At 30.8% G+C, this 12,123-nt stretch overlaps 1 protein-coding gene across 2 annotated transcripts in view; it reads right to left on the minus strand.

Moving 5' to 3' along the window:
- The window catches only part of aln (divergent protein kinase domain 1C), an 80,738-nt gene that overhangs the window by 55,306 nt on the left and 13,309 nt on the right, over nucleotides 1-12,123 (minus strand). Inside the window, exon 3 of one of the 2 annotated variants that reach the window (XM_085811497.1) lies at nucleotides 2,678-10,252. The exons of the other annotated variant lie outside the window; for it this stretch is intronic. Within the exon in view, the coding sequence (XP_085667623.1) occupies nucleotides 10,046-10,252 (207 nt within the window). The 3' untranslated portion in view covers nucleotides 2,678-10,045. The remainder of the gene's footprint in view (nucleotides 1-2,677; nucleotides 10,253-12,123) is intronic. 2 annotated transcript variants of the gene reach the window in all.

A 12,123-nucleotide genomic window follows, 5' to 3' on the forward strand; every position in this document is an offset into this window, starting at 1 on the left:
TATAAATAATTAAACATTTTTTCAAAAGTTTTGTTCAGATTTTTAATGTCATCTTTAAGTTACTTATGTGCAAATATTTGTATTGTGATTATGTTGTATGTACATAATAGAAAAAAAAAAAAAAAATGTAAGGAGTTGATGAAGAAAAGCATTCTTTTAAAAGGGGTCAATGCAAGAAAAAGGTTGGAAATCCCTGGTCTAGATAAACCATCCAGAACAATCGAGGGAAACTGATTTAAAAGAAGTGGATCATACTAATGCGTGCTATACAATCAATTTATTTATTATTTCTGCCAGTAGAATTATGTGAAATTGCAGTAATGCAGCAGATATGTATTGCTAAGTATACTGTCATGCAAATGACAAGTACAGTTACTAAATATGTCCCTGTTTATTTTATAAATTAAGCCTATTCATATTTTGAAAAACTGTAAGCTATTTTTAAATCATCTGAAATTTCAGTGTTAATGAAAAATATGCTTTATACATTTTGCATGGCTGTAAAAGTCTTTCATAACAACAGCACTGACAAATTATTCATATTTACAGTAACATCGGCAAAATTTCAAATAACACTTTTATTTTTTCTATCTACAGAAAAAGTGGCACTGTCAAAGTTATCTAAAAGACATTTCTTAGAAAATTTTAATTCAGAACATTCATTGAAATACATTTTAATCCATAGTTACATACTTCACAGATGCCATGAAATCAAATCTTCCATTAAAAAAGAAGTGGAAAAGGTTAGGTAAAACAAATAAATAGATTTGTTCCAAACATACGCAGATCTTTTTAAAACTGTTTCAATGTACAATGCATAAATATATATGTACAGATTGTTTAAAAAAGGCTGCACAGTTAATTTCTTGAATAATTGGCCTTTTTTTTTTTTTTTTTTTTTTTTTTTTTTTTTTTTTTTTCAGTTTAAGGAATGAAACAAATTAGGCTGGTCTTCAAATTATGACAGTTTTGGACTCTTGAAATTTTAAGCAAAAATATACAAAACTGAACTGGTGAATTCTAGAACGAAATCACTCAAACAATAGTAGGGAATCCATCTTCAATGAGAACCTCTCTAGAAAATAATTACTTTAAATTTGGAAGACTGTGTACAAATACTGCTATAAAATTCATATTTTGAAATTGAGATTTTGAATTCTAATTTTTAAGGGTACAGTTTACACCAGGAAAGTATTATTTACAAATACTGGTTTCAAAAACGACTCTGGAAATGCTAAAAATCAAAATTTTGTACTTAAATGAAGTTTAATTTTATATGATTAAATATCAATTCTTTTATCAAGTAGTTTAAAGCATATAATTTTGATATTTCTTTGACAGCCAAACTGTGCTCCCCAAAAAGATCTTTAATTGATAAGAAACAGATAATTACTGAAACTAACTTTACACAAGGTATATGAAATTTCTTAATTCCTTATAGTTTAAAAGACCTCATGTAACCAATATTGTCACAACCTAAAGCATATTTTGGATCATTTTTAAATTTAAGCTATGGGCCTATAACCAACCATTCAGAAGAAATTTATTCATGCAATCTTTTTTAAGCATCTAATGACAACACATAAAAAATTAAGTACAAAATTAGAACCTACAAAAGTAATTTAAAGGTACTTTCATAAAAGAAATTAGATGAAATACAGGAAACTAGATTTAGTTTTTATTCAACTCTTTTGCATCAGTTGATCTCAGAATATATTATATACAACTCCTGAAATGCCTGTTTTCTTTTTTTATTGATATCTATTCAAAAGAAAGTCTTCCCTTCTGAAAAGTACAGAAAATTTACAACTTCTTATTTATGTACTACAGTCAAAAGTCGTTAATCCGGACTCGTCGGGACTTCGGCGATTCCGGATTATCGATTTTTTCGGATTATAGATCATCAGTTTAAATCTGGTAAGATGGCATGCAAAAATTACAAAATTAAAAATGTGAAACCGTAATTTATGAAATAAAGAACAATTATGATCTAAAGGGTATCAAAATTTACAAAAAGAAAAAGCTTAATATTTATTTGTTTACTTTATTAAACATTTCCTTCAATGTAAGTTGCTTCGTTTCATGTGATAATACTTTCTCTTTAATTCTATTAAACAGACATAATTTCTTGTTTAGTTACAAAGTTCCGCTGTTCAAGTCCTATAATTGCTGTGTTGAGAATACCGACTAATTTGTCAATCGAAATGTTTTCGTTTTCAATAACCTCTGGGTCACTTTCTTCACTATCGGAAGCGAATTATAATGACGAGGAACTTGATTTAAATCATATCAAAGACGAAGTACATCGAGACGAAATACTAAACTTAGTACGGAATTATAATCCAAATAAAATAAAAACATCTGCTCTGAAGATAAGGATAGTGTTGACAGATCAACTTCCAATCCGCGGCGTGAAATTCATAAACAGATTTCGGATTTCAAAACATACTTTCGCTTTGTAGATACAAATTACATATTAGTAAATATATATTGGAAATTCTATTTGACATAATCTTTCTAATCTATCATAATCTAATAATGACGTTTCTGCCCCCCCCCCTCTGCCGCAGAGTAGCGTGAAATTGATAAACAGATTTCGGATTTCAAAACATACTTTCGCTTTGTAGTAAATATATATCGGAAATTCTATTTGACATAATCGAAAGTTCAAGCTTACTTTTATGAAATTGCTCTAACAGTCTGCAAAAAATAATAAGCCGGATCCAATTCGAAGATTAAGGAACAACGCAATCTGCAACATTAACTGAATTAGATAACTTTAGCTTAGCGTATAACTCCGTTACACATTAAACGCGCATGCGCACAAACATATTCGCAGCCGTAAGGGTCTTACGCGCTCTCGTAAACGCCTGTGCGCATGCGTGAACGCGAAGCATGCGCGGAAAGTTTGTAGCTTTGAGGTCCGGATTATAGATCATTCCGGATTATGGGTGTCTGAATTAACGACTTTTGACTGTATTTACTTTTCTCTAATTTCTTTCTTATGTACTAGTATCACTTTTCAGTTTCATCCCGTTTGAACAAAAAAAGACGGAAAATTTTATTCAGGTAAGACAGAATACTTAGGTAACAATAAAAGAATAATTGAGAACTTATTTCAAGAAATATGGGGAACGAATAACCCATATAACACTATAATGGAAACACTAAGCCCGAGCACATATTAAATCATAGTACCGTACTTCCCGGCCCAAAGGTGCATTTTTCTTACTCGTAAAATTTTAAAATTTACATTTTTAAAATGTGCTCTAAAATCAGCCTGTGTCTTATGTGCTGAGAGTATAACTTCAGCCTCTAAGATGCAAGCTGATTTGTCAGGTAGCAAATAATTGTTCTCGTATTAGGCATAGAAAATGGTTGCCTTTATTATGAAAGTCGATAAGAATGTTGACGTTTTGGGCTAGTAAAAGGCAACAATTTTAATATATCTTTAACAGTACTTCCTAAAAAAATGATGATTTATGCATAAAGAGTGGATAAATTGGACTGAAGTGCCTACTCATGACGTCATACTGACTGGATGAATGACAAGGTCATCAATTTGTAGCATTTGTGAGTGGGTGAAGAAGTCCTGGCAGAAAGTTAAAAGTCAGACTGTCAAAAAGTCTTTTCAAAAGTGTGGAATTAGCAATGTGCTATATGGAAATGAAGATGACATTGTGTATGAAGAAAATGACAAATGCAGTGACAGTGACAATCAAAGTGAAAATAACTGTGTATATGATTTTAGCAGCAGTGATGACAAATTTCTGGGATTCTATGATGAATAAATGCTGATATATTTGTTAATGCAACAGTTCCATTTGTATGAAATGTTCTAATTAAAATAGGTACTTTGATCCTTTTCTATCTGATCCATGTATTTTTCATAAATTCTTATCTGATAAATCACAGTGCATCTTATAGGTCAGGAAATAAGGTATATAGGGTTCTAGCATACTGCAACTACATGTAACAACCACACAGCTATAATTACCAGGGCTTAATTTCTAGAATTAGAAGTGCCAAAGCCTTATGGAAGACAGTTAGGAAAGGGCAAAAATAAATAAATAATTAAAATGATAAGCAAAATAATTAACTATTAAACAATTAAATAATTAGTTATTAAAATTTAAAAATTAATGATTAGAATAATTAAACAATTAATATTAAAATTTAATAAAATGCAAAGAGGTAAATAAAAATAAAACCTTTTCTTAAAAAAAAAAAAATGGAAAGCTTTCAGATTTTATATTACGTCCAAAGGGGTGTTTTGTAATGTTTTGTGTGTTACCTTTAATTATTAAATATCATGTTCTTCGCACTTAAACCATACAATTCAACAGCAATATCACAAAATATTTTTCTAATACACAGTCTCGCATGTTGGAAATAAATTTTTTTGTTTGTTTTTTTGTTTTCCTCGTACTGTGTTGCCATTGCTCGCTTTGAAATCATTGAGTTTGTTAATCAAAAATTCTTTAATGTTTGACAAAATATGAAATGGATAATAAAGCAAATTCCACATTTGGGCTTTTGAGCTAATAATTGCCCCTTTGAGCTAATAATAAGTTATTGAATAAATGGTAAATAATAAATAATAAAATAAAGTACTGAATCTTGACTTATTTAGGGTTTCGGTTGGAATTACAATTTCACACAAAAAATAAGAAATATCTCAATTTTTAATTTAAGTATAAGAAGTATTCAAAAATGTATAATTAAAAGTTATTAAGTAAGTATTACTGAAAGTTAAGTATTTAAGAAATAAGAAATATCTCAATTTTAAATTTAGTTTAATTTAAGCTCTGAATATAATGTACTACTTCAAGGGAATATAATTACAATTTCACACAAAAAATACGAAATAGCTCAATTAGTCTCTGACTCTAATTTAAGCTCTGAATACAATGTACTACTTCAAGGAATGATAGATGTAAAGACCATTCTTTTTCATCAATGAAAAATGTTAAAATAGTTAAAGCATCACTAATGAAAATATAGAAAATGCTATAAAAAGAAACAGAATATAGAGAAAATTTGAACAGATGACCTGTAGTTATGAAAACAAAAAGAGAAGAATCCAACACTTTCTGACATGATCTCCTCTCAGTATAATTCCAGGTGTCAAGCAGAATATGACGGGGGAGCAAATTTTCATCGAATCCAAGAGTTAGCTGAAAGAATAACAAGTGACAAATTTGCACCTCTGTCTTTGATTACAAGGCCCAGTGGCACAGTGGCTAGTGCATAGCACAGCAGCACCACAGGTCTGGGGTTCGATCCATGGGCTGGGCAAGGTTGACTCAGCCTTTCATCCCTTGAGTGGGTTGATAAAATGAGTACCAAGTTCGCTTGGGGACTAAACACCGGGGATCCTGCGACAAGCCGACCACTCATTCAGGGCATATACTCATGCATCCCGGAGCCCACGGTCAAGAAAGCAGATTTCGGGGCACTGCAGGCCTTTGCCCACTAGGACTGTTGTGCCACTGAGTTTAGTTTAGTAGTCTTTGATTACATCATTCCAAGAAGTCTGTAGGTGCTGTTTTCCATGGAAAGATACTTCCATGGAACGAAAAATTTACCCGTTGTCATAAATTCATTTTACTTTCTGAAGAATAAGCCTTTGACATGCAGATCGTGTTTTTCCTTTCTTTAAAAGTCTCTACCTCCATTGAAGGTTTTGTTTTCCAAGGAAAGAGAAGCATGCATTCAGAATTAAAGTAAAATAACACATGAAACAAATATTGGCCATCCTCAGCTGCCCAAAGTGCAAAACTGCACTTTCATTTTGCAAGCTGAGGCTGATGGTTTGGTAAAACCATCGATAACTAGTCTTGTGAAAATTTGCAAATATAACACTGACTTTTGTTGTTTGACATTTAAATTAATGCATTCAGAAGTTATAATCGACTTTCAATATAATTTTATTATTAAAAATAATATTTTTGAGATTAGATTTCTGCTGAAATTATTGTTCAGTTATATTTAAGGAGTGCAGAGGGCTCCAATGTGATCCTGCTAGAACTACGATTTATCCCAAAAATTAAGAAGCACCTGAGCCAGGCTCTGGTGCAGTTTAAGCACACACAATTACAAATTATTTAATACCAAAGAAAAAACATTATGACTACCTTAATGTTATACACATAAAAATAAGTGCATTCATGTGACAGATAGCACATATGTCTGCAGTTACTTCCATTCATAAACCATAATAAATAAAAATCTACTACTTAATTTTTTTAATTAGTCTTGTTTTGTAGACAGAAAAAGTCAAACTGTAATAGATGAATGAGTACTTTACAGCATTTTCAGATTGTAGAGGTTGTAGATTGTTCATGATCAGCCATGAAATGGCACTTCAAAAAATAGTTTAAGAATGTCAAAACCATTGCACATTTATAATATGTCTAATAGGAATTTAGAAGGAAGTTATCTCATCTGGAAGACATAAGTAAACAAAAGAGATACTTCAATTTAACTAGTTTATAGTATTTTTGTTATTGTAATTTATTTAATTGCAATAATAAAATTACTATAGTATATTGTAATTAATAACTTAGTTAACAGTAATTTTATTATTAATGGTAGGGAAAACATATGAAAGTGTACAGCATAGTGAACCCCACTGCAAAAAGCTTTATGGCTAAAAGCTGTTCTGAGTACTGGTATTTGCCATACAAAAGTCATTCCTACATTAAAACTATGCTCAGCATTATTAGAAGAAAGTTGCTTAATGTCACTTTCAGTTAGAGTAGATTTAAGGGTGCCCCTGTATTATTGCAAAGTTGTTTCATTTATGGTAACCTGAGTAGTTGAATGTTATGGAAACCCTATTATGATATAATTGGTTGCGTGATTGTGGTGAATTTGAATAATGAGAAAGATTTGTAAGGGCTTGTGGTGTGTGTTGGTTGGGAAGTTTGTTGCTTGTTTTGTAGTTTAGATATTAAAATAGCTGAATGTGGTACGATTAATTTGAAGTTTCTGTACAATTTGGAATGAAAGGGCAAAAGAGCATTAATTGACTGGTGTGGTAAATGAAGGTTTACTTAATAACCATTTTAAGTATCCTGTTTCTAGGAAGGAAATGTGTATAGTCGAACGTCAGAGGATACCGGCATTGCGGAGGATATTTTTGACTCTTATCTTTGTGAATTTATGTGGAGATGTCAGTATACAGATTCTAGTTCAGATAATTTTAGGAAGCTTTTGAATGCTGTTAAGGAATTTTGTTTGACTGAAAATGTGTTAATTCGTAAATAAGGTAGGTGGATATTTCCTTTGTGTAGTGCTAAGATGAATTTCCTTTTTTATGTTATTTGATTTAAAATGTAGTTTATTGAGATTATATATTTTTTGTTGGCTGCTCCTTTGACTTTTTAAGTGAAAATAGATCAATTTGTACATGCACAAAGTCAAGGGAGTGCGCAATGCCAAGTTTGTGTGATTCTCTGATGCTTTTCTAAGTGAAAATAGGTCAATGTGTCCATGGATACCGAGTTTGTGCAATTCTTTGATTTGTTATTTTGGCTTTGCGTAGCAGCGAGTTTTGTGTCCAAAATCACCGCTACACAAAGCCAAAATAACAAGTCTAAGAATTGCACAAACTTGGTACCCATGTACCGCCCAAAATTGCCAATTATCGCCAAGGGGCACTCATAGATATATTTTTACCTCACTTTCTCTTGCATGACATAAACAGCCATGTAAACGATCTGTTGCAATGTTGACATTGCAATTAGTTAGGCGATAAAAGTAAATTAGTAAGAGCTGGTGTAATATTTTACTAGGAAATCTTGTTCAGTTATTCATATGAAGAAAACTATAATATGGACGATTTATCTAAATGTCATTCTACACCATGTATTATATCCTTTTATCTCGATGATAATTTCCTCTACAAATATTTTCTTTCAACAGGATAAGCCATGTTATTTTTAGATGATGATTAAAAAAAGTCAATAGGACATGAATAATGTCTTTTTGTGGTCTCCAAATTTCTTATACAGTAAAAGTTTGACTATCTGGAAAGCTAAAAAATGCTGTATACATGAAAATTCTGGATGGTTGAGCAAACAAAAAATGTAATTCCTAATAGGAAAAGCAAATGAATGGATAAAGAAATTTCGAGGCAAAAATTATAAAAATGGTCATCTTAATTATTATTAACAAAGTCTACATATAAAATATGTAAAGGTTAAAAAAATAATAATTAAAAAAAACATCTTTAGACATGAAAACCAATTTTCATAGACCTTAAACATATGAAAGTAAAAACTCTTATCAATTATGAAATGCTGTCCACCACAAGAGTTGGTGGAGATCCCACCAACACGTGCCTTTTCATTTAGGTAGAAGTAAGAAGAAACATGTCACTCATTATTTAGTTAGATAATCAACAGATCCAAGTTATAGATATAACATGTAAAAATTTAAACCATTTGTCATAATTTGTCATGCTCAATCATCAATATTTATCCATTTTCAATTTAAGCCATTACTTCAACTTTTCTTGATAAGAAGGTTCAGTAATTTTGAAAATAACTCCAGTTCATATCATTCCTTTGAAAGTGAGTTCAGATTTCAATTTTAATCATTTTTTCAAATGCAAGGAGAAACAGACATATAGCAATTAACATATGCTATTCTTTACAAAAATGAGACCAACCCATCAAGAATTAAATTTTACTGATTTTACATAAAACCAAGGCAAGTTAAGTATCTTATGCTTGTATTGTGATATTGTACTTATCTAACATTAGTGCTAAATCAGACTGTTCGCTAGCACAGTTTTTGTTTGCTGAAAATGTTCAACATTAAACATACCGATGAGAGTAGTCCTCATGATGACAGACTCAGTGCCCATCATGAACTTTGGAATCTCTCCTGTGCATATTAACAGATGTTCCTGTGCCATATTAATGGTCTTATCACATTTAGCAATGCATAGCAGAATGAAAACATTAAAAAAATACATTTCTACCAGCATTAGTCGGAATGAGAGGTTTCCAGCTACAACAGCAATCTGTTTTGCATACATAGCTGCAATATTTTACAATGCTGGCAGAAAAATTGCACCAAAAGCTTATTTTTGATTGGAGAGGATATACTCTGGAAGGAACATGTTTCTCGGGAAAGCTTCTTATTATTCCCAAAGAATTGAGAGTCGATAAGAGTTCTCTCAACTTCTCTTTCTATGAGAAGTGGAGTATCTAGTTCCAAGGACAAATCATTTGAACAATATGATAAATATAATGGTATGGGGGAGGGAGAATAATCAATATGTTCTGAAAGAGAGCCATGCAACAACATTCACATTTTAGATGTTATAAGAAAGATTCCGAATAGTAATTATACATGCTTTATGGTTCTTATTTAAATAAATTTCACTTAAAAAAAGTTTCTAAAATTCTGAAATATTCTGTTATTTCAGTTTTTTGGTTAGTTTAATGCAGGAAAGTTGGGCTTTTACTATATGTCAGTTTAACAACATTGTCAACATGTAAGTCAACCATGTAACCTAATTTAAAGGACTTAACTGGTAATATTTTTTAAGCATTTTTGGAAGTTTAAATTATGTGAAATTCAACTTAGACTGGCACTGATTTTAGAATAAAGTTTTAGACATTTGCAGAGAAATGGACATTAATTTATCTTTCTTTAAGTAGTTACTCTTCAGACTTATGCTAAATTCTCTTGAAATATGTAGTCTTTTATAAAAATGAACATTAATCTAAGACTGAATTTCATTAAATTTAAGATGATGTTCTTAACATTTGTTATTCATTTTCACTGTACATGATCCAATATCTTTGTCATCTAACTGAAATAATAAATAAAAGATATTCAAAGTAAAATTTCCACATATCACAAACTTTGTACCAACATGTTTAACATTTTTAAAACCAGATAATAAATAACACACAATATTTCATATTTTGCACTGCAAACAACATCCACACATAGATATTATTGGCATACTTTGCTACTCAATAAATGCAGTAGTCAGATTGAGCATTACTTTAGATGCACAAAATCAATGCTGCAATTTTGACTTTTGTACTTCCGTAACCAACAGGTGCTTCAGTTTGCTTGCAATGATATGCGAAGATTTATCATCTAATGGATCTGAGCAGCTTTTTAACAATGTGTAAAGTTCTTTGGAAATTGCATGAGGTGGAGAGCTTAACAATCCAAAATATGATTGCATCAGTTTCCCAGCAAATATATTAACACAAACTCTCTAAAAGAAAATAAATATATATTAATTTTAAGAAATAATTCAATAAATTTTATACAAAATTTGAAGCAGGATAACTATTCTATGAGTACTACAAAAAGGACTAATAAATTTAATTTAATTTTTATCTCGTACTATTTTTTTTTTTTTTTTTTTGCAATTTAGTAATATAATAAACAAACAAACAAACAAAAAGATAAGCAAGTAGCATATATTAATAGAGTGTATTTTATAATTATTAAAGATACATTTTCCTGTTCTAGAGACAAACTGTTAAACACAATTTAGTTTTTGCTGAATTAATTCACAGATGATTTTTTTTAATGTATAAAGATAACAATGCCTACGGTAAATACAATATTCAAATAAAAAAACTATTTTATAATGAGAGAAAGTAGTTGTAATTAACTTACACATAATAAATATCAAAAGATGAAATACACTTGCTTAGTTTAATATAAAATTCAAAAATAAAGGTTTTAACAAGAAATAATGTTTAGATATTTATCAGTACTCTCTGATTATCCATCTAACCTTAGAAGAATTACCAGGTAATGCACTGTGTTGCTAAAGTATGCAACCCAGAATTTCATATAAATGTACTTATCTGGCACACTGCAAATGGCATAAATGCATGCAATTTTGAAGTTTGAGGAACATGTTCGTGTGTTCTGTTTGTTGTGATTATTGTGTGGAGTTACCCTCCTTGCAATAAATTTAATGCAACAGTGGACTTTTCCTGTTAATGACAAAGAAACATCGGTAAAAATTTACTCTGCGGCAACCCTTGGCAAATCGTTTCTTTTTTTTTTTTTATGCCAAGATCGTCGCCAGGAAGGATCATCGACAATTTCAGGATGGCCACTACAAAAAACCAAAATAAGAAGTCAAAGACTTACACAAGCTCGGTATCCATGGATATATCAACCTATTTTCACTTAAAAAAACATCAAAGAATTGCACAAATTAGGCATTACGCACTGCCTTAACTTTGTCCATGTAGGCATCGACCTGTTTTCACTTAAAAAAAACATCAGAGAATTGCACAAACTAGGCAATGTGCATGCCTCAACTTTGTCCATGTACACATCAATCTATTTTCACTTAAACAAAATCAAGAAGCTAAAACAAAATTAAAACTATTATGGAGTAAAAGTATAGTTTAGGGTACCCCTTGGCGATTTTTGGCGGTACATGGATACCGATTTTGTGCAATGCTTTGACACGTTATTTTGGCTTGCGAAGCGGCGATTTTTGTGTTGCACAAAAATGGCATTGCGCACTCCTTTGACTTTATCCATGTACGCTTCGACCTATTTTCACTTAAAAAAAAAAAATCTCTGAATCACACAAAAATGGCATTGCGCACTCTTTTAACTTTATCCATGTACACATCCATATATTTTCACTTAAAAAAAAATCCAATCCACAAACTTGCATTGTGCACTCCCTTTACTTTGTCCATGTACACATCGATATATTTTCACTTAAAAAGTCAAAGGAGCACCAAAGTCTACAATATAGGCAAACAAAAAATACATAATCTCAATAATATACATTTTAAACCAAACAATAAAATAACATAAAAAAGAAAAAATATGTTATACATTTAAGCACTACCAAAAGCAAATATTCACTTAGAGCCACGTAAAAATCAAAATATCAATCATACTCAAATGACTTTTTTCAAACCAGGTACTCTTTCTGATCGAATGCTTCACACAGTGACCATCTGAACCTTTCTTCCTACAAACCCATTCAAATCCATCTAAACAGTTTTAACACACACCACAAAAACGCTTACAAAACATCCCATGATTCAAAATTTCCCAGAATCATGCACCCGATTACATCACAATAGGGTTTCCATAACA

Source organism: Stegodyphus dumicola, chromosome 2 (genome assembly GCF_044657685.1).
Source record: "Stegodyphus dumicola isolate Sdum_Otavi_A_Nest chromosome 2, ASM4465768v1".
In the NCBI taxonomy this organism is placed as follows: Eukaryota; Metazoa; Arthropoda; class Arachnida; order Araneae; family Eresidae; genus Stegodyphus; species Stegodyphus dumicola.